Source organism: Myxine glutinosa, chromosome 12, assembly GCF_964187855.1.
Source record: "Myxine glutinosa chromosome 12, kmMyxGlut1.1, whole genome shotgun sequence".
Taxonomy (NCBI): Eukaryota; Metazoa; Chordata; class Myxini; order Myxiniformes; family Myxinidae; genus Myxine; species Myxine glutinosa.
Genome location: NC_136272.1, coordinates 22,728,067 through 22,749,953, shown reverse-complemented (window position 1 = coordinate 22,749,953; position 21,887 = coordinate 22,728,067). Strand labels below are relative to the sequence as shown.

The 21,887-nt window shown below is 42.5% G+C and overlaps 2 protein-coding genes across 7 annotated transcripts in view; one reads left to right on the top strand and one right to left on the bottom strand.

Annotated features, from left to right (window-relative positions):
* The window catches only part of LOC137438112 (protein transport protein Sec23A), a 59,061-nt gene extending 58,439 nt beyond the window's left edge, over positions 1 to 622 (top strand). For all 6 annotated transcript variants that reach the window (XM_078766566.1, XM_078766562.1, XM_078766564.1 and 3 more), the window contains one exon: positions 111 to 622. In XM_078766566.1, the coding sequence (XP_078622692.1) occupies positions 111 to 200 (90 nt within the window). In that variant the 3' untranslated portion in view covers positions 201 to 622. The remainder of the gene's footprint in view (positions 1 to 110) is intronic.
* Positions 490 to 20,651, bottom strand: RNASEH2C (ribonuclease H2 subunit C). The gene is made up of 5 exons (XM_078766571.1): positions 20,635 to 20,651; positions 19,099 to 19,285; positions 18,439 to 18,548; positions 1,314 to 1,433; positions 490 to 655 (listed from the first exon to the last, which is right to left on the bottom strand). The coding sequence occupies exons 2-5, from the start codon at positions 19,280 to 19,282 to the stop codon at positions 632 to 634; spliced, it is 438 nt and encodes a 145-aa protein (XP_078622697.1). The 5' UTR covers positions 19,283 to 19,285; positions 20,635 to 20,651; the 3' UTR covers positions 490 to 631.
* Positions 20,652 to 21,887: the final 1,236 nt, after the last annotated feature.

Genomic DNA, 21,887 nt, shown 5'->3' with positions numbered 1-21,887 from the left:
TGTGGCCTATTTGACTAACTGTGTACAATATCTGATGGCTCCGATCGAGAATTGAAAGGATTGCAAATATGGTGGAGAAATTGCTTCTCTCTCTTTCTCTCTCAATGCAGGATGCAGGAGCCCCCATTCTCACAGATGATGTGAGCTTACAGGTCTTCATGGACCACCTGAAGAAGTTGGCAGTATCTAGTGCAACGTGAGCCACGTCTCCGACATCTCAGCACTTCACCACACAGCGTGTTCGCTTCCCTTTGCATATTTGTGCCAATTCATTTCCACCGTCAGCCAACTGCCCACCCCCACTACGCTGTTGTTTCCTTCAAAGCTGAATGCCGTAACACCACCTGCTCATCAATCTGTCCAAATTATGAGAAGGTTGTTTGAAGTGAGTCAAAGCCTTGCACAATTGGTTACATTCACTTGGATACGTCATAATGTTGTGTTTGCATTTCTTTGATAAAATCGTAACAAATCAGCGAACATACAGTACCTGGTGAAATGAATTGTTTATTTTGTTTTCTCTTTTTGAAAATCTTAATTCCGTTGTAAGCAAATAAACGCATTAAACAGTTTTGCTACAAAATACATTTTAAGAAAAATAAAATTTGGACGCATCTGTGCACATGACGGCTCAGTCTTCCACTGGAGCATGGATCTGCAAATAGTGTGGGAAATGGAAAGGGGGGGGGGGGGGGGGGGTGATGGGGAGGGAAAGGTTATTTTGTCTTGTCATGGAAATGTCTGCACAATGAAGATTACTATATAAATTTATTATATAAATGAACAGGATTATAAATAATTAACTGGTGTATGTGGAAAAATTACACGCCCAGACCAGGAAACGAACCCAGGTCCTCTGGTGAACCGTAGCAGTTCTCTGGGATATCTGAGATATGATGTCACTTCCTCCTCTGGTGAACCATACAATAATTACCCCAGATACATAGTTGGACCTCCATTGCATAATCTCAAGACAAAACTGTTTTCAACGAGAGTTCATCGAACACCCTACCCCACACAGTCTTGAGAAACAATGACATGGGCAGGGTATGCGAGCGGCAAATTTGATTGGTCGTGATGATCTAAGATGCCGTAATATTTTGTCCAAGTACCGCTAAACTACAGGTTTGTTTTCAAATTCATGTTCAAAAATCAAGTTGTTCCTCGATCATGAACTGCCATTTTTAGACAGAAAGACACAGATCGAGAAAGTGAATCAATTGCTTATCCCTGCTTTGCACTTCACGTGCGCAGGGTAATAATGTCCACATCTAGCTCTTTCGATATAAATTCACAAGTAATTAAGCACTTACTTCATCAGCCAGCTTTGGCCAAGTCATCGCCATGGCAAAGCAGTCATCTGGATTTGGAGGTGTCTCCAAGTTCCAGTATGTCAGCTTGGAAAACTTGTTCAACGTCCTGGCATGGCGCTCCTGTCATGGCAAATACGTCACAAAAGGCTCAGCGTACATAATGGAAAAGTTAAGGGGATGACATGCAAGTGTGCGGTACTTTCATTTTTAAGGAATAGATGGAAGGATGTGGCTTGGATTATCATGGTCAGAGAGGTGATTCCACAGATGAGAGAAGGGGAAACAAAGGAGTGGGGGGAAGCAGTCGCCTTGTGTGAGGCGGGGATCCAGAAATGGGGTACTGCATTATCTTTTCCGAGGTTGCATAGGTTAAAGGGCAGGTAAGGGATCAAGACCAGATGTGTGAGTTGGTTGAGGACTGCAAGGCTGCCAACCTCTCTACAAAAGACCAGGAGAAGATCTTATGCCTATTGAGAGAATTACCTGAGAAGTCATGGCATTTACAACCTCCAGGATTGTAAGATTAGATATGAGTAGTAGCAATCCACATTGAAGATAATTTTTACAACAGATGGAGGTATTTTCTCGGATTAACATATGAGAATGGCAGAAGGACTTATATGAAGTGTTGCAAAGTTCCACCTTGACCAAAAGGACTGCAGGTATGAACTGTAAATAAATTGCAAGTAAATTTGAGGGTTGGTCAAACAATCCCAGTTTCTTGTTTTAGGTTCATGGAGGAAACGCAACACAAATCAGCACTGGTGCGGACAGACGCATAGACAACCCCAGACTGCAATCGCACAAACACAGCTGCTAGGAATGGGGGGAGTGACATCTCTTCCTAGAGCACTCTGGGTACCAGTGGCATCAATGGCATATTTTCTGTCCATCAATGCTGAGCATCAAATAAGGAAGCAGCAAGTACCATTTTAAAAGTCTAGTATGACTGGTCGAGGGTAGAACCACCGACCTCTGATCTCCCAGACTCGGAGCGGATCCTCTAACCATTATGCCACCGAGTCCTTGAGCAAAGACAGAGTGTTTGGGAGGGAGAGGAGGAGGAAGGGGGCTTGCCAGTGTCTAATGAAATATTCTGGGTGGCTTACCATTCTTTAAAGGAAATCAAATGAGTGTTTTTATGCCTCTGCCGCTGGAGGCGCCAAAGGCATTATGTTTTTGGGTTGTCCGTGCTTCCGTACATCCGTCTCATCGATTTTGGTTGCCGTGATAACTTGTGAACCACGGAAGAGATTTATTTTTTCTTTAAACAGAGGCGTATTATGAGGAAAAGATGCAATTTTGGATTCAAAAGGCCTAAGGTCAAGTGCCCTTTAATTGAAATTTTGTGTTACTACAATAACTTATGAACCACTCAACAGATTTCAACAATACTTGACATTTATGGAGTATGATACAAAGATGAACCGATTCAATTTTAGATTGAACAGGTCAAAGGGTAAAGGTTACGTGCTCTTTGAAATTCATTCTGCTGACCATATATCAAGTTAGAAGCATTTGATGTTGTCTCTCTTCTACTTATCTTTCTCTCAAGGGACCTTTAATCGAGATCAAACGTAACAGTGGGTTGACATCAAACGTGGGTGGAGGCATATTCAGATGCATTCACATCAAATTCTACTTTCTAGGTCTAGTCTAGTCTATGTTCAATTCCCGAATAGACTGTAAAACCTGGTGCTTTGCATCAATAAGTGTAATCATGGCCATTAAGCTGAGGACCCATCTGCTACCATTGCTGGTGGAGATTAAAGACCTCACAGTCCATTTCGACAGTTTGCACCTTGGACAAATTCCACCTACAGTTTAATGTAAAGGCCTGGGCAGCCGGATGGCACGAGCAGACAATACATGCTCAACACGCTGCTGGCCCAGTACTAAACTAAAAATGGGGCTTATCCGGTTGGGCATTTGTAATTCGGCGTCTCGTGACAAATGTAAATTATCTGTATTTTGTCACATTGTTTATACATTTGCTGGTGATAGCCAAAAACCAAATGCATATTTTATGCAGGATTGTGTGCCATATATTTCTAACAAGTTAGGTCACCTGATCAAGGTCAGGTCATTTAACCTTTAGTGAACCATAAAGAATATTGATGTTTAAATCTGCAGCAAAAATTAACCTGAGTGCACCACGGCAACGTTGGGCCAAATGGCCCTGTGTCTATGATTCAGGCTGCACATGATCGTGTGCCGACTACTTACATTAATTGTTGTCCTATGGCGAATGTGGGCCCTTTGCATATTAATTTCCATGCTGCATACAGAATATAAATACTTAAATGCAATTGGTTTGATTCCAGACAAATAATTCACCTTCAAACACGATGCGGAAAGGCCGAGCCATAAATCAAGCTGCATTTCCATCCCCATCCCCCAGAGCGCTGTTATTTCTTGTTTTAACATCAATTTGATTAAGAAATGCGGTTTTTTTTATATTGTGACATTGACCGACTGCATCTTAAAATAATGTGGTAGAGCAAATGTAGGGGCAATTGTCCAAGGGGTATGGAATTGTATAACAACCAAAAAGAGCATGACACACACATGCAGCGGGGAACAACTCATACAACTCTATATATATATATATATATATATATATATATATATATATATATATATATATATATATATATATATATATATATATATATATATATATATGATATACCCTGCAAAAAAAGAAATGCAAAACTGCAAAAAAAGAAACGCAAAAGTGATTTTAGATGTATATTTTATATATCATATAAATAATCAACGGATGGTAATCGATTGTTCAAAATTGGCACACATCATTCTCATTGACCCAGGTTCCATATGGCACACATGGAACAGTAGATTTTCAAGGTGAAGGTCATCTGTGCTCAATATCTTGTATGGCCACCATTAGAGTCCAAAACTGACTGGCATCGTCGTCCCATGGAAGCAATCAGATCCCGAATTGTGGCCTGGTGAATGTTCACCCACTCTGCCTGCAGTGCTTGTGCCAACTGTCGGCGGTTCTGTGGTTGTTGCTGACGTGCTCGCAGTCGTTGATCCAGTGCATCCCATAAATGTTCGATTGGGTTTAAATTTGGAGACCTGGACGGCCATGGCAGGACCTGGATGTTGTGATTCCTCAAAAAGGCTGTTGTCAGTCTTGCCGTGTGAGGTCTGGCGTTGTCTTGTTGGGAAATGACGTTCGCTTGTTGCATAATGGGAAGGACGTGTGGCCGAAGAATCTCATCCGTGAGTCGTGGCATGTTTTCGCTGTTCACTTGCTGTAAGATTGTGATGGCATGCAAATGAAAACCCAACGTTTTTATAGCCCAGCAAGTGATGTTGCACGTGCATGTCATGTTGGTGCGTTTCGGCACCTGGCTCTCACGTGGTTGTGTTTTTGCGATTGTTCCATATTTTCGCCAAATTTCTGCAGTACCTCATTCCTTCCACACAAATCAAACCCAATCCATGCAGAAATGACCAATTCATTTTTGGTATTAATTTTGTATGGATATCAGCAACACTCTGTCAGATATTTACGATTTTACTACTTTTGCGTTTCTTTTTTTGCAGGGTATATATATATATAATTGTATAAATTGTATAAATTATAAATATAACATTGAGAAGATCGTCATGGGGACCACAAGGCTAACCCCCGCTCTTGCAGGGAAAATGCCCTTTAAAATGCCTGTTGTGTATATGGGTAAAAATATGATACTGGAGAGATTTTTTAAAAGTGATTTTCATTTGTTTACCAAAGTGTCTTGTGTTTACTTTATGGGAAAGTTTTACTTGTATGTGGTACTTCATATAGCCATGTAATACATAACATAAACTCATGGGCCAGACGTTCTTGAACTGTTGTAAATTTAAACTTTGTTTTCGATTTTTACCCATTAATAGGACACGAAAATGTGACATTTTTTACACTGTCATAATTGATGTGGAAACAAACAAATAAACAAACACTGCAAATTTTAAACTCCCCTGATGTGTCTCTTCCCTTCCCTTACCTCCTCAGTCAGGTTTCCTCTCTCCTTTAACAATTTCCCTGCTGTCATCATCCTTTCTCATTTTTTTTTTCCTAAATTTAACCTCTCCTGCCCCTACATATGTATGTAATAAATAAATAGCCCTTATCAAATCACACAGTTATGTGCACCTAAATAAAACAAAAGAAAACGGTTTCTGATTCGAAAGCATTCAACAATAGGGGCCTGTCAAACGGAAAAGACTTTGAACAACCTCCAGCTCTCCCCACGCTGCCGTATGATCGATCGCAAGGGACGGTGCTCACAAGAGGATGGAAAAGCGTGTCGTCCTGCGTCGGCGGATCGGTAGAACAATGGGTGAAAGCAACCGAGCATTAATTGAAGTATGTACCCACCATGGGAAGGAAGCAGCGGCTCAGACGAAGGTTTCGCACCTGAAATGTCAGCTTATCCTCGCTTCCCAGGGCGGTTCGCATCCTTCGATTAACGTTCTGTCTATTCCGTCCATTATTCCCACTTTACACTGGCAGTGCTGTGGGGTGAGCGAAGGGCAGCATTGGCCTGCTTGTTTTGGTTAAAAAAAAAAAACATTTCAAGTGCGCACTAAAGCACATACAGCTTGACATCAGATACTCTGCAGGTGCGATGGGTCATGCAAATGTAATCTGGGTCATCAATGCATTTTCCAAGTGACATTTTACTTTAAAAAATGTTTTGAAACAAATAATCAGGTTATGTCACGTTCGGGGCAGAACAAAGAAAAAAAAAACGGGAAAATGACAATTCGGTATTTTCACATTCTGCTTGATAATTCGGTGAGGTGGATCATATTGGAAGCATCTGATGAACATCCTTTTAAAGGGTTTCCTTTGTAAACTAAGATCAAAATATCTTCACATTTATAGAGTCCTTTGCCTTTCAGAAATGAAATGAATTATTGAAACATTTTCGACCACTTATCTATGCAAAAGCATAAACTCGAAGGGCACTCGGTGGAGCGCATACCTCCGCCAGGCTGAACAGTTTACCTGTTGTATCCCACTGATAGGCCAGATCTGGATCCGCACCTGAACCAAACCCTAATCAACTTGTTCTTGTCACTTACCCAACTCATCCACCAAGTTTTGTCTGAATCCATCCACAACTTTCTGAAATATCACACTATAAATTGTTTTTGGCCCCATCTCCCAATGGTGAAGAATCTATTCAAAAAAAATCAAATTCTCGTATCCAAATCCAGATTCGGATCTTCACCAAAATCGAATTGATTCGTCCATGTGACACACCAAACATGTCCACCAAGGTTCGTCTGAATCCGACCGTAACCTTTTGAGATATCGTGCTCATAGGCAGACAAACAAACAGGGGTGAATACATAACCTCAGTCTACCTTTGGTGGCAGAGGTAGTTAAAAATACATCAAATACATGCTCATGACCCTCACAATGCTTTATCTCCCTCCGAGTCAGCGCTGCACTTTCATGCACAATGTGATGCAAACGAAGCCTCAAAATGAATGTCAGGCAATTATAATTAGACACAGTCCCACAGCTCTGACAGTTGGTGTTCAGTACATTCATTGAAAGGAAGGGATAATTATGGAGTTAGAGGCATTTATAACATTCACCTACAACTTTAGGCATTTCCCTTTGCTGACATCAATCTCATTTATAGCCGAACACCCCCCCCCCCCTTCCCCCCCCCCCCCCACAAATCTATCTGCTATGCTTTCTACTCATCCTAACCTTGTTCTATCTTTCCTTTGCCCACAAGTTTAAAACCCTCCCATCTACTTTCTCAACAATCCTCTCCAAGAAGTTCTGTCACTCAAGCTTTTGGGTCTCACTATCTGCCATGATCTTTCCTGGGAAAACCACATTTCAAATCTGGCCTCCAAAGCCAGTCGCCGACTGGGCATCCTCCGTCGTGCGAAGTCCTTTCTGGGCACACCTGAGCTCCTCACCACACACAAGGCTTTCATCCGCAGCTCAATGGAATACTGCTCTCCCCTCTGGGCCGGTGCTCCTGCCTCACACCTAGCTCGGCTTCACGCTCTAGAAACCAAAGCGTTCAGAATCATTGGAATCTCCCACGATGAAGCTAATTCTGAGGGCCTTTCACTCACTCACCGCAGGCAGGTTGGTGGTCTTTCTGTCTTCTACCGACTCCTCTGCAGTCTAGCTCCCTCTGCCCTGTCTGTGCTCTGTCCCCCTAATATTCCTGCAGGATGTACAAGGACACCAGCAACCCTCTTCTGGTGAAATTGCCAAAATCAAGACTCTCTATTCACCTCCACTCTTTCATTCCTCTTTACTCCCGCCTCTGGAACAAACTTCCTCACTCTTCAATCCCACTCCTCCCTCCAGGTCTTTAAAACAGCTGTTCACCACCATCTCTTATCTTCCCCCATCCAAAACCTTGATCTTTTCTACCCCCGTTAATTCACCCCAGATCCACTTTTTTGAAATTCCGACTTCTAGCAGTCCTAGCAGTGGCCATGTGTTTTATGTTTTATGTGTCAGTTTGTCTTTTTGTGATCAATGCTAGCTAGCTCTTATACTAGCCTCAATCTTGTATACAAAAAAAAAAAATCTTACTATAATTCACCAAATGTCTGTCTGTCAGTTCCCAGGTACCGCAAAAACGGCTGAACCGATCGCAACGAAATTTTGGGTGGGTAATCATGGGACCCCATGGAGTAAAATAGGCTATATTGTTTTTCCAATTGTTTTTCCAATTTTCCAGTTTTTCCAAACACGATGGAATAATATTTACCGATATGAACAGTGATGTGGCTTTTATTGAAATTCTACAAACAACTGTTTAGATTTTGATGATTTGCGTGTGATATGATTTAACGGATGTTTATATGAATCGTTTAAAATAAAAAAAAGCCTTCAATTTCTGATATTTTGCCTTTTCATTTGGGCCTCCCAATTGAAGCCCCGCCCGTAGGGTACCGTTGCTAGTAATCTTACTATAATTCACTAAATGTCCGTCCGTCCGTTCGAAGGTACCGCAAAAACGGCTCAACCGATCGCAACGATATTTTGGGTGGGTATTCCTGGGACCCCTGGGAATAAAATAGGCTATGTTGTTTTTCCAAGTTTTCCAATTTTCCAGTTTTTCCAAACACGATGGAATAATATTTACTGATATGAACAGTGATGTGGCTTTTGTTGAAATTCTACAAATACTGTTTATTCTACGTACCAAGAGAGAGTGTGGGGTGGAGAGAAGAGTGTGGGGTGGAGAGAAGAGTGTGGGGTGGAGAGAAGAGTGTGGGGTGGAGAGAAGAGTGTGGGGTGGAGAGGAGAGTGTGGGGTGGAGAGGAGAGTGTGGGGTGGAGAGGAGAGTGTGGGGTGGAGAGGAGAGTGTGGGGTGGAGAGGAGAGTGTGGGGTGGAGAGGAGAGTGTGTGGTGGAGAGAAGAGTGTGGGGTGGAGAAAGGAGGCAGAAGAGAGTGAGGGGTGGGGGGGAAGAGGAGTGAGGAGGGTTTGGAGAGGAGTGAGATGGTAAAGGTGTGAGGGGAGAGGAGTGGAGTGACAGGGGGAGAGAGGGGTGAGAGGAGATGAGTGAGGTGTGAAGAGGAGTGAGGGGTCACATATTATGTAAAGTAAATAAATTTGTACATTACATAATTTCTGGATCTGATGAATTGGCAGTACCAATTTTGTAAAACTCTTCGTGCAGCATCTAACTCAAGATGTCCAAATGTCATACATGTCTATGTCCGTGGGTTTCCCACGGGTGCCCCTCCAGTCTATATAGTAAAGCAGGACTGTCTGTCTATCCCCAAACTAAGGTTTCTGTCTAGTCCAAGGTTTCATAAAGTTTTAAATAAAAATATTATTTTGAGTTTCCATCCATCAAAGCTGCTCACTCTCCACATGTAAACATAAGCAGGGGTTCTGCAGTTTTGTCATTTACCGCATGTGGAAACATTCGCTCGTTCGTTAATATCTCAATATAATTGAGATTTTGCGTTTCCACCCGTATGACAGCGATCTTTCTCCCAAAGATGTGAAAAAAGACGAGGAATCCCATCTATCAAGAAGTTTTGCAGTGAATTAAATTGTGCACGTTGGTGTTGCTGAAGCAGTCTCTTGGCATACGCTATCCTGGGTGGTTTGCCGTTGCCTTGCCAGTAGTCAGCAGGGCAGTAATCTACGCTTGTCACGATGCCGGTGTAACTCGCCTGCTCGTCACGAAAGACTGTGCAACCTTTAACGTCCCAGGGATGGCATGGGGGTCCCCCTGCTTAATATCCATCTGATGGACGGTGCACGCTCATGCTCCTGCATGGGAAACGGCATAAGGGCAAATCTGCCTGGTTTTTGAAAAATAAAAAAAATAATGTTCTAAATAATAACGGTAAAATTCTTTAAGATGAGAATTCCAATAGCTCGAGCAGTGAAACACTCACTTGTATCTTCAGGCTGACTTTTGCAACTCAGAAATTCCATCGGGGTTTATCTGCTCTGTGCAGGTGATAGGATGTAAGCTGTAGCTGATCCTACAATGATAAAAAGATGCCCACAAGGGTATGGGGATTGTGGAGATGGAGGAAAGGAATTTGGGAGCAAGGGGAATGGAGGGAAGGGAAATCCATGGAGCATTCAAGTGGAGAGATGGTGGTTCAAAACCAGACTCGGTGGCGTAATGGTTTGAGCGTTCGCTCTGAATCTGGGAGGTCAGCGGTTCGATCCCAACCCCGTCCAAGTCAAACAAAATCCTTTAAAAATGGTACGTGCTTCTTCCTTGCTTGACGCTCAGCACTTAAAGGATAGAGCATGGACAAACGGCCATAGGCTGGCATCCACGGAATGAATGAATGATCGTTTTAAGGCCATTTTCCCCGCCAGAGCAGGGGTTAGCCTTGCAGGCCCCATGACAATCATGGTTCCCTGTTTGAGGCAATGTTTTTATGGATGGATGCCCTTCCTGGCGCCAACCCTTGGTCGCCTCTTACGATGTGCAGGGATACGGTATACCTATTCTAAATCGGGGTACACACCGTGATCATTCATCCCAGCAAGCTGGTACTCAATTTGCCGACCTCGGAAGGATGACAGGCTGAGTGAACCCCCCCTGGCGTTAATTTAGCGATCGATCGGGATTCGAACCCAGGATCCTAGGATCCCAAGCCGGCACCCTAACCGCTAAGCCAACACCAGGCTTTTCCTACCCATCCACGGGTAGGAAAAAAATTCCAACTTCATTTCCTCAGTGAATACGGAGAGGGAAAGGGACATCATTAAGATGGTGGCGCTGGTACATGAAGTGACATTTCTTCCCCAAAGCTCAGCAGCTGTGTTTGTCTGAAGTTGTCTGGTGTTGTCTCATGTACATGTGCGATTTGTATATTCAACTCCCTTACGAGCCTTGTCGTCCCTGTAAACTAAAATAAATTAATGGATGACCGCTGTTGTGAGACTATCAGTGGTAAAGTAAACTCTTATTGAGACAAATGGCTATGTTCCGCAAACCATTAATCTTACATGTTTGTCTTCGTGGGAATTGTGCAATATTTGCTTTAATTAATATGAAAACACGAGTAAAGTAGCTTAATGCATAAAACATTTTACCTGCGACATGTCACAGGTCTACAAGAGCTTCGCAATGTTGTTGTTCGGGTTCTTGTTGTGGGTCGATTTTTGAAATGTTGCATCCATTGGTTGGACAGCTTGCCAGACCACACCCACATCTGTTGCTCGACTCCACCCACCATAGTAGCGAGACAAAAGATATGGTCGCCATCTTGTTTCCTGGTGGGCCTAATACAGGCATGTAGGCCTTTGCTGATTATACACTGCCAAGCTTTGTTGTGTCAGATTTGCACTGGCTTTTTTGAGTCGATTGTTAAGTTATTAGTAAGGTTTAATCAAGGCTGTACAAGCCTGCCTAAAAAATAGCGTTACATCATTTTCGAACGGCCCCATATGCGCATTGATTGTGCGTTTTCCAATCAGCCTGTTACGGATTTCTAAAGTCAAATAAATCACATTTAATGGCAAAGTCCCATACCTCGAACAACCACGTACAGGTATTTATGAACAAAAGGTTTGTTATTACCACAGAGAGCAGGAGGGCGGAAGAGAGAGTGAGACAGGCATGAGGAAACTGAGGTAAGAGATATAAAATAAATTCTTGTTTGGAATCACAATGGATCTTATCTATCTAATCTGATTCATTCACATGGGAACATGGGACAGACACAGCACAAAGTTAACAAGACAGATTAGAGAATGTAAGGTGAGCTGCGGTAATATATATTTTTTCATTGTCTGAAATAACACGAACCTAAAAGGTAAGAACCCAGGGGCATGTTGAGTTACCAAGCAGCTAGCTATTGCTTTCCAGGCCAGCCGTTCCTTACCAACGGTTTTGAATAGAGTGCTTGCTTGAATGCTTAAGCCACTTGGCAAGCACTCTACCAGAAACTTGGTCACTGAACACTTGGTAATAGACTAGGAATATTATCTGAAAAGGGGCCAAGAAATCACATGAGGGGTAACTGTTTGTTACAAGCTGGCACCCATGCTAGGATTGAACCACGACACCTCCTGAGCAATATTAGCCTGGATGACACTTGATATTTTGATTTGGGACCTCACAGTGGGTTATTTTGTGAAAAAGGTCAATCGCGAAATATCTGATTTTCTCGAAAATACAAAAATGTCAATAAAATGACCAATAATTCAGTTACAAACTTATTTTTGGTGTCACAATGAGCAGAATAACAATACATATTGTAAAAATATTGGTTTATACGATAATATCGGGAAATTTTACAAAGAATGGCAAAAAATACAAAAAAATGCCGAATAATTATTTCGGTTTCACCGTAAACATATAACAAAAATTGTAATAACTTCACAAATAAACATCCCATGCATATGTTTTAGGTATCAAAATCATTCATTAATTATTCCCTCACATAACAGTAACAGACAATTGGTTTACAACTGTGAATAAGACTGATTAATTACAACAAACATAACTCACCCCCCTAGTGAAACTTAAGATTCGCTGACCGGTAATATTTGTAAGAACATGATATTGATGTCATATAAACAAGTAACCATGGACTGAAAATGCTGCTAATTGCATATGTGCAAGTTTACATGTACATGAAATGAAATAAAAGAATGTCGTGTTTAAGTCACTCAGAGTCCGTTTCAATTGCCACACTGTATGGGTTGTGACACACTCCGTTATTACAGGTACACGCAGCTATGCACTTCAAGTTCTTGGCCCTACAAGAGCATCTGGCAGTTGCACAATTTTTGCACTTGCAGCAGACTATGTCTGTGAACTCGTTTGGCAGAGGATCGTCCACACTGACGTGTGGGTGTAGTCTCCTCGTAGCATTCTCGTACCATCCACTTCCAATGGGCGACTCGATTTCAGGGATTGGTACATCTGCCTGGTACCACACCTGAGCCTGGTGGTGTGCGCGTTTGATGTGTTGCGCAAGACATTTTCGAGTTGGCGGAAGCTTTTCTTGGTCTTTGGTGCCCTTTTGAAACATGCGGTATCGCACATCGTTGATGTTAGTTTCGTCCGAAGCTGGTGAGTAAATGCGGCAGAAGAACTCTTCCACACTCCATATGGTGGATTCTGACAGTGTGCCACGTCCGAGGTCATTAAGCAATGCTCCGTGTTGCTGGAATACCTTCCATGTCATCTTTTTCCCGTGTCCACTTGGTTGACTGACTGTGTCACATCCTGTAACCGCATGGTACGCCAGGATGTTACGCTGCATGGTCGGTGTCAACTGTATGTCGTGCACAGCCACATAACGCCGTTGCTGCCTTGTGCCAGCTCTCATCCAGAGCTCTCCACTTAATTGTCCCGCGAAGTGTGTGAGCAGTACCAATACGTCGGTGTCCCTGCACGAGACTATGATCCGTTCGTATCCATCCATATAGGCCGCCTTGGCATGCACTATTATACGTGTATCGGCCTCCTCGTGAGATGATTGCAGCTGTTCAACATCAGACCCCAGTGACGATGCTACTTTGGTTTCTTCCTCAAACCCACCTGCAGTGATCGACTCACAAGTGGGTCGGCACTGTTTTGCCTCCAACATCATTTGATCGCTGAGAAAGTTGGTCAGATTTGCCTTGTTTTCTGGTAAGTCCATGAACTGCTTCCAGTTGGCAGGGAGTGGAATCTCTCTGCTGTCGATCTTGCGCCGGATAGAACGTACTCGCCCCTCTCTCCTTTCCCGGGTCCCAGACTTGATTGATGTCATACGATATCGATCGAAAACCACATCGACTCTTGAGCAGTGCTGATTGAAATGACTGAACACTGATGCATTGAAGACATCAGCCAGATCTCCAAATGACTTTGCCCCCGTTGGTTTTCCAATGGCTTGTACCAATGCCTGACCATCTATGATAAAACATGTCTTAAGCGAAGACACTGGCAGGACCTCGACAGTTACTCCACCCTCCAAGATCTTCCCGAGCGCAGCTTTATTCGTAGGACGTAGGCTTCCTGCCGTGTCTGCCAATGAGAGTGGTACCGGTGTTAGTTCATGACTCAGAATACTTTTAAGGTCTATATCACGTACGGAGTCCTGTGCCACAAGAAGCCGCTGGAACAGAAGCCTGTCTGCTTTGATGGTTTGACGCTTTTGACTAGCATCCTTCATCTTTTCTAGTGTGTACATTGTCGTCAGTGTAGGACTCTGTGACTGTTTCAATTTTACATGAAAGCCGACGTCTTGTTTGCAAATCCGTGATTCCACAAATTCTTTGATCTTTGATTCTCCATGGGTTTCAGCGGTCAGTAAAGCGTCCTTGATGTTTTCAGGGGCAACATCCATTGTCATCAGACAGGTCAACTCGTCGCCTAAGTTGCTCTCACTGTCAAATATTTGGAATCGTGAGAACTGTTCCTGTAGCTTTTGAACATCTTCTCTGTCCCTCTTTATTCTTGCTGGATCGACATCTTTGTACGCAGATGGTGCATACTCTGTGTCATCGATTGCCATGCCAAACATTGAAGTGGTCTCGTCAACAATTCGGCTTCGCTCGTTGTATGTCAGGCACCATTTGTCCCTTGCACTGTCTGTTCGAGTTATTCCTATCAGACCACCAGCGACTTTCCCGACTTTGTTAACGTGCTCCAGTGCAAGATCAGTGCTAATTTGGTTGAAGCTCTTGCGTGTTGATTTCACAACAAAGTCACCATCCATGAATTGTTGGTAGACGTCTGGATGTGAACTGTCTAGTTGACTTATATCAGCACCATATATCACTCCCCAGCGTGTGTAGTTTGTGTGGTCGTAGTGAGCAAACCAAGGCAGCATGGCCATAAATGCCGACTTATGCATCTGCCAGTCTCCGGTTCGTTCTGCACGTATGAACTGCAGCAAGACCAATACCATTTTCATGTAGTGTCTCCAATAGAGACCTGTTGGAGATAAGGTTTTGTCATACTGCTCCAGGAGTTCAAGGAGATGCGCATCCTTCACTGCTTCCTCCAGTTTGCCCAATGCTTCAGATGGGTTACTCGTTTGTTCAAGATCCCCAAGTCCATCCAAAGATTGTGCTACTTCTTCCGACAGTTGTTGTAGTTCTTGTTCTCCGACCCCTTGATCTTGTGCCCATGCGAGGAAATGTGGCCACATGATCTGCCAGAGTGCCTCCACTGTCAGCTTGTGGGCTCTGGTCGTGCGGTTGGATGATTCCGCCATCATGTTGTTTTGGGCTGTGCTCTCGCCATACACCAAACTTTCGGACCATATCTGTTGAAGGCCAGAATCTGCATAGTGTTGCCCAATGGCTCTCATGAAGTTCTTGGCTATGTGGAAACCCCCCAGACGCAGAAAGAGAGTTTTACATGTGTCATGATTCTCCCACTGCAGTTCCTTTGCCTTCGCATACAGTTGTTCATCCAGCGTCAATACAGTGGACTGGCCAGGGTTCAGCTCCTGTGTGATTCGTAAGCAACGAAGTATAACTGTCCACAAGGTGTCCCTCTCATGTGCCGGAGCATTGATGATAGGTAAGTAACCCACGGTTGTTGTTTCTTGTGTATCATTGATGACGCATTGATTGAAACCTGTCCATGCTGGAACTGATTGATTTGGACTGCTGTAATGTCGGACAAGAAGCCACGAAAGGTCTTTGATGTTTGCTCTCTTTTTCATGTCTGGGTCTGGTGTGTAGCTATTAGTCTTCACTTCTGTGTCAAATCGTGGCTGGGCACGTGCACCGCAGTCTGGTGCAGGCGTAAGCTGCTGTAGCTCCGCTGGTACCTTGAGTGACCTTGCTTGTCCCATTTGCAGTGCTTGTCCACTGTGGTGTTGTGACGCCCCTCTCTGGAAAGCAATCACCTGCGTTGCGTGGAATGTTCCCTTCCCATCGAGGGTTTCTTCTATAATATCGATATTATCAGCAGAAAATTGGAGAAACCGGCCTTCGACCAGGTTTGGTGGGACAGGAAACTGATCCTTTTTCGTTGAGTTGTCCAGTACGTGCTGCGCTAGTGTGGTATCTACACGTTGAACTTGACTGTAACTGATGCAGTGTCCGGCCTTGTGAAATATGTTCACCAGGTCCTTGGAACGAGTTGCTTGGTGAAGGGTCATTCCTAGCCCAACATGCTTTGGTGTCAGCGCTTTCCCTTTGGAGACGGCATGTACAACATCTTGGGCTATACTGAGAGATAACATCCTTGTTGTGTCATCAACTTCTGTTTCCCCTGGCTCGCCTGTCAGAAGTACACTGAGTAACATGAAGAGACTCTCGGGAATAATTTTAGCTGCGTTGACTGCGTTGACAGAGGAACAGTCGTTATAAGAGGGCGAGTCTCGTATATCTGCTCTTATACATAGAGCTGTGTGGTGTAATGCTAAGACCTGCTCCATATCCTGATCTACAAATTGACTTGCACGCAAACCATGCTCGTAGCCTTCAGAGCTTGTATCATCTATTGTATCTGTTGTCTCTTTCAAGGCCTGTACAACAATTCGCGCTGGTATGGTGGGGAACAACAATTGTGCTTTTTGTGGGTCAAGTTGCGGAACGAAGTCGATTTCTCCTTTAAGGAGATCTTGTAGTTTGTACTTGAAATGTGTCCTGTGTTGCTTGTAACTTCCAGCATCAACCTGACATTCAGCCATCAATTCAGAGTATCGTTCCCACACATCTAATAGGCTGTATATTTCTCCCTTGGTGCTGCCAATAGAAATCTCATGTGCGACAGTTTTCAGACAAATCTCCCTAGGGTTTGGCTGCATCATTGGATCATGCTCACGGCCAGCTTTTCGTGTGAAGTTGACATAACATTTGAGATGGTACCGTACATCTCCAGCTACGAGGTCGTTCACACAAGTCAATCTGCAGCTCAAGAGAGGGTCAGTCTGAGCGGCTAGAAGCAGCTTTTTAGAGAATGACAGGGATGCTGCAAGTCGGGTCTTGTCTTTGGACGTTTGCTGGCAGAAAACACACAGGTCCGTGTTCAATGCCTTGGCCTTGCTTCGCAGTACCTGAGAGGCTTGGTCGCCTGCGTTGGTCGAAGCACCCTCCTCTGCACAGGAGGTCTTAGTTTCAATTTTTTTTTTCAATCTACTGAGATGCATAGCACTTGTGAAAGTGCCATAACAGTCTTTGTGATAAACAAATTCAGTGTCACCAGATACAGATTGAAAACTTGCAGCTTCCAATCTCTCCACTACGTCCCACCTTGCATAGTCTTGGTATTTTTTGCGCTCACTCAGTGCATGCTGCACTCTCTCCAGTCCGTTGCTTCCAAGCTTTCTAGTTGGTTTGTTAGACTGTTTCTGACATATAAAGCAAATGTTCCAATTAGTTGTAGTGTCCACGCTTCTTTTTCTCGGCTGTATGTGTGCTGCTGGTTCCATGACGCCACTGCTGATCAGCACCTGTTCAAAAGACAAATACGTTAGATCTAGAAGCTAAAACCGACACCATTTTGATAAGCCAAGATTATTTAACATGATTAACAAAACAAACAACTTTTGGCAACATTAGATATATATTATATCACAAACTGGTTAGTGGTTATGGTACAAATATGTACGGATTATGTATATTTAATTGATATTATATTTGTATAGATATTCATTACGATTTGAAAATGAATAAACAAGAAATATGTAATGAAAAAAGCAAAGCAAAGCAAATCGTACGCTGTGGTGGGAATGTAACGATCGTTAAACCATGGTACAGCCGACTGTTGCAACAACATTTATGGGGGGTGGGTTATGTTTGTTGTAATTAATCAGTCTTATTCACAGTTGTAAACCAATATTGTCTGTTACTGTTATGTGAGGGAATAATAATGAATGATTTTGATACCTAAAACATATGCATGGGATGTTTATTTGTGAAGTTATTGCAATTTTTGTTATATGTTTACAGTGAAACCGAAATAATTATTCGGCATTTTTTTGTATTTTTTGCCATTCTTTGTAAAATTTCCCGATATTATAGTATAAACCAATATTTTTACAATATGTATTGTTATTCTGCTCATTTTGACACCAAAAATACGTTTGTAACTGAATTATTGGCCATTTTATTGACATTTTTGTATTTTCGAGAAAATCAGATATTTCGCGATTGACCTCTTTCACAAAATAACCCACTGTGAGGTCCCAAATCAAAATATCAAGTGTCATCCAGGCTAATATTGCTCAGGAGGTGTCATGGTTCAATCCTAGCATGGGTGACAGCTTGTAACAAACAGTTACCCCTCATGTAATTTTTTGAGATTATATTCCTAGTCTATAAGCCCCGACGTTCTTGAGACCCGATCCTTGATATACTGTAATGTATATACCCCAGGGAGGATAACATGACCCTTCCTGCCGCTCCTATACGGAGTGGATGTCCTACTATATGCCTGAAACCAGACCCAGCTATCTGTCAGACTCGTAATTGATATTGAAACAAACCATGAAGACCCTCGGAGATGAATTGTATAATACCTTCAACAGCTATGTTAAAGGTATTATACAATGTTGAAGGTATGACGACAAAACTTATTGAAATGAGTATTTCCTGTACCATGCCACAAATGTGCAGTGGTGTTATACGAGGGGGTGAATCCTTTACATAAGCCTTGTATACTGGATATACCCTACCTCTCCCTTGTCAGGTGGTGGATCTTCTCTCAACACAAGCCCCACATAGTCTGGTGGGAGGGACAGCTCTTTGCCTTTGAGCTCGTAACCCCGAAATGAGACGGTTTTCACTGCACAACAAAACACAACAACAATAAAGTAGTACTAACAATAACAACATACCATACTCTTTACACAGTGTTGGTTTTGCCAATGCAGTCTCTGAGAAAGGATTACAATCCTGTGGAGGTCGTCATTCTGACGGTAGGCAACATGGTCAATAATTTGTAATTTGTTCAGGGTGCCGGTGATAATTTGCCTCCTCTTTGCAAAAGACGTCATAGGATCTTTAACGTCCAACAAATAGCGAGTGCTGGCAGATGAGACACTCGCTTCAACGTCCATCCGTGGGACGGCACACACATCGATGTGTCATCCAACCTGCGAAACACCAGGATGGCAGTTCATAGTTGGGCCGAGATTCTAACACAGGCTAGGCAGCTCAAAGGTGAGTTCGCATATTTCTAGACTATCCTGCCAGCCCAGCAGTAGTGGAATTAAAATTGAAAAATAAATCGACAAAATATTTGACTTTATTCAATAAATATTGGAACAGTAAATATCAATATGTCCATTAAAAATACTGAAAAACCTTAAAGCATTTTGAATGTTAAACGTCACCCTCGTCTTCATCGGTTTTGCTGATGGCTGGTGTGAAGTAGCAGGAAACTGGGGCAGGCCCCGTGCATTTCACTTGACAAGGGAGGAAGTGAATAGCATCAGAGTCAGGAGCCTTTTGTAACGTAGCGGAATCCACCGTCATGTGCAGACCGTCATCATCACCCTCTCCACCAAGGTTTGCCATAATCTGCAATACAAATATATATATTTTTTGGTATACAGGATCGAGGCTCGTTAAAGAGCTAACATTTATCACACAAAACATCAAACAGACACACAAAAACATATAATAAGGGTAGCGGTAGACAAGATGGGGAGAGAAGGGGAAGCACAAACACAACATTTGAGAGCAGGGACATCGGGAGATCTGTGAGAGGGAGAGGGCTTGGGGGGAGAAGGTGTGGGACGGGGGGGTGGGGGTGGGAGAAGTATAAAACACAAGGACACCAAGGACTTCCAGGAAAGAAGTCGGTATTTCAGAAAAGTGGATCTGGGGTGAAATTAGCGGGGGTAGAAAAGATCAAGGTTTTGGATGGGGGAAGATAAGAGATGGTGGTGAACAGCTGTTTTAAAGACCTGGAGGGAGGAGTGGGATTGAAGAGAGTGAGTGAGTTTGTTCTAGAGGTGGGAGAAAAGAGGAGTGAAGGTGAGCAGAGAGTCATAATTTTGAGCAGAGAGAGCAAAATGGTGGACATTGTCAACTAAAACCATTAAATTACATTTCCGTTTCCGTCAAAGATCGAAATAAAATCCTGCACGAGTCACATTGTTTTGCTGCTGCTAAAGGTGCTTTTGAAAGGTAAGTGCAAGCTAACAGAACATGGATGGCTTCATGGCTCCTCCAGAAAGAGGTTTTGAACTGCGTTCCGTGCCCCCGTTTGCATATCCAGCTACTGTAATAGGCATGGTAAAATGTACAGTTCTTCTATTCAAGTTTCATGAGAACTTGTCTAGTATCTCCCATGGTATGTATCAGGTCACATTGGCCAATGACCTTAGCAGATTGACATAACCATCACAGACTCCCAACTATTTCATCCCACGCTATGGAATCTTGGTCTCACAATCCTTATGGCGAATCAACATTGCTTTACAAACAAAATGATATGAATGAATAAATGAATGAATGATCGTTTTAAGGCCATTTTCCCCGCTAAAGCGGGGGTTAGCCTTGCGGGCCCCATGACAATCATGGTTCCCTGTTTTGAGGCAATGTTTTTATGGCCGGATGCCCTTCCTGACGCCAACCCTTGGTCACGCTCTTAAGATGCGCAGGGATACGGTGTACCTATTCTAAACCAGGGTACACACCGTGATCATTCATCCCAGCAAGCTGGTACTCAATTTGCCGACCTCGGAAGGATGACAGGCTGAGTCAACCCCTCTGGCGTTAATTCAGCGATCGATCGGGATTCGAACCCAGGATCCTAGGATCCCAAGCCGGCACCCTAACCGCTAAGCCAACACCAGGCTTACAAACAAAATGATAAAATGTATAAATTGGGCAAAACACAATAATTACTACCATTTCATTACCTTGCATGCACAATGCAGTGCCTGCCTGGCTGCATCGTTTTAAAAGGGTGGGTATCACATGTATCTTTTGAAAAAAAACAAACACCACGATATAAGAAAATACCACAAGATTTTTAAAAATCACAATATAAAAAATACCATGATATAAAAAAAATCACAATATTAAAAATACCACGATACAAAAAATACCACGATTTAAAAAAAAAAATCACAATATAAAAAAAACCACAATATAAAAAAATCACAATATTAAAAATACCACAACATAAAAAAAAATCACAATATTAAAAATACCACGATACAAAAAATACCACGATATAAAAAAAATAATCACAATATAAAAAAATACCACAATATTTTAAAATCACAATGTAAAAAATACCACAACATAAAAAAATCACAATATAAAAAATACCACGATACAAAAAATACCACGATATAAAAAAAAAAATCACAATATAAAAAAATACCACAATATAAAAAAATCACAATATAAAAAATACCACGATATTAAAAATTACCACAATATAAATTAGAACGCCACTCAGTAGAGAGCATACCTCTGCGTGGTGAATAGTTTACGTTTTGTATCCACTGATATCCCGAATCTTGATTCGGACCTGAACCAAAATCAAATCGGCTTGTTCTTGTCACCTAACCAACCCATCCACCAAGTTTATTCATAACTCTTTTTAACTTTTTAAAATATCATGTTATATATCGCTTTTCACCCGATCTCTCAATGGTGAAAAATCACTTACAATTAAATAATTCTTGTAGCCGAATCCATATTCAGATCTTCACCAAAATCGAATCAATTAGTCCTTTTCACACACACAACATCACCACATTTCGTCCAAATCCGTCCACAACTTTTTCATATATCCTGCTATATATAATTTTTGGCCATATCACTCATTGGTGAAGAATCACTTTAAAAATTCTACTAGCTGGATCCGGATCCTCACCAAAATTGAATCGATTCTTCCTTGTCACACACACAACCTGTCCGAGAAGTTTTGTCCAAATCCATCCATAACTTTTCGAGATATCCTGCTATATGTTGGTTTTAGCCCTATCTCCCAATGGTGAAATCACTTTTTTTTTAAAAGAATAATTCTCATATCCGAATCCAAATGTTCACCAAAATCTAATCTTTTCGTCCTTGTCAGACACCCAACCGGTCCACCAAGTTTCGTCCAAATATGTCCGCAACTTTTTGTGAAATCCTGCTATGTATCGTTTTTGGCCCC

What these genes read in the sequence shown, in the direction of transcription:
- RNASEH2C (XM_078766571.1), bottom strand. Translation starts at nt 19,282, where the DNA reads ATGGCAAACCTTGGTGGAGAGGGTGATGATGACGGTCTGCACATGACG. An exon ending in CAAAACCGATGAAGACGAGG is followed by an intron (nt 18,549 to 19,098) that starts GTGACGTTTAAC and finishes TTTGTTGTGCAG; the next exon opens with TGAAAACCGTCTCATTTCGG. An exon ending in GGCCAAAGCTGGCTGATGAA is followed by an intron (nt 656 to 1,313) that starts GTAAGTGCTTAA and finishes CACTATTTGCAG; the next exon opens with ATCCATGCTCCAGTGGAAGA.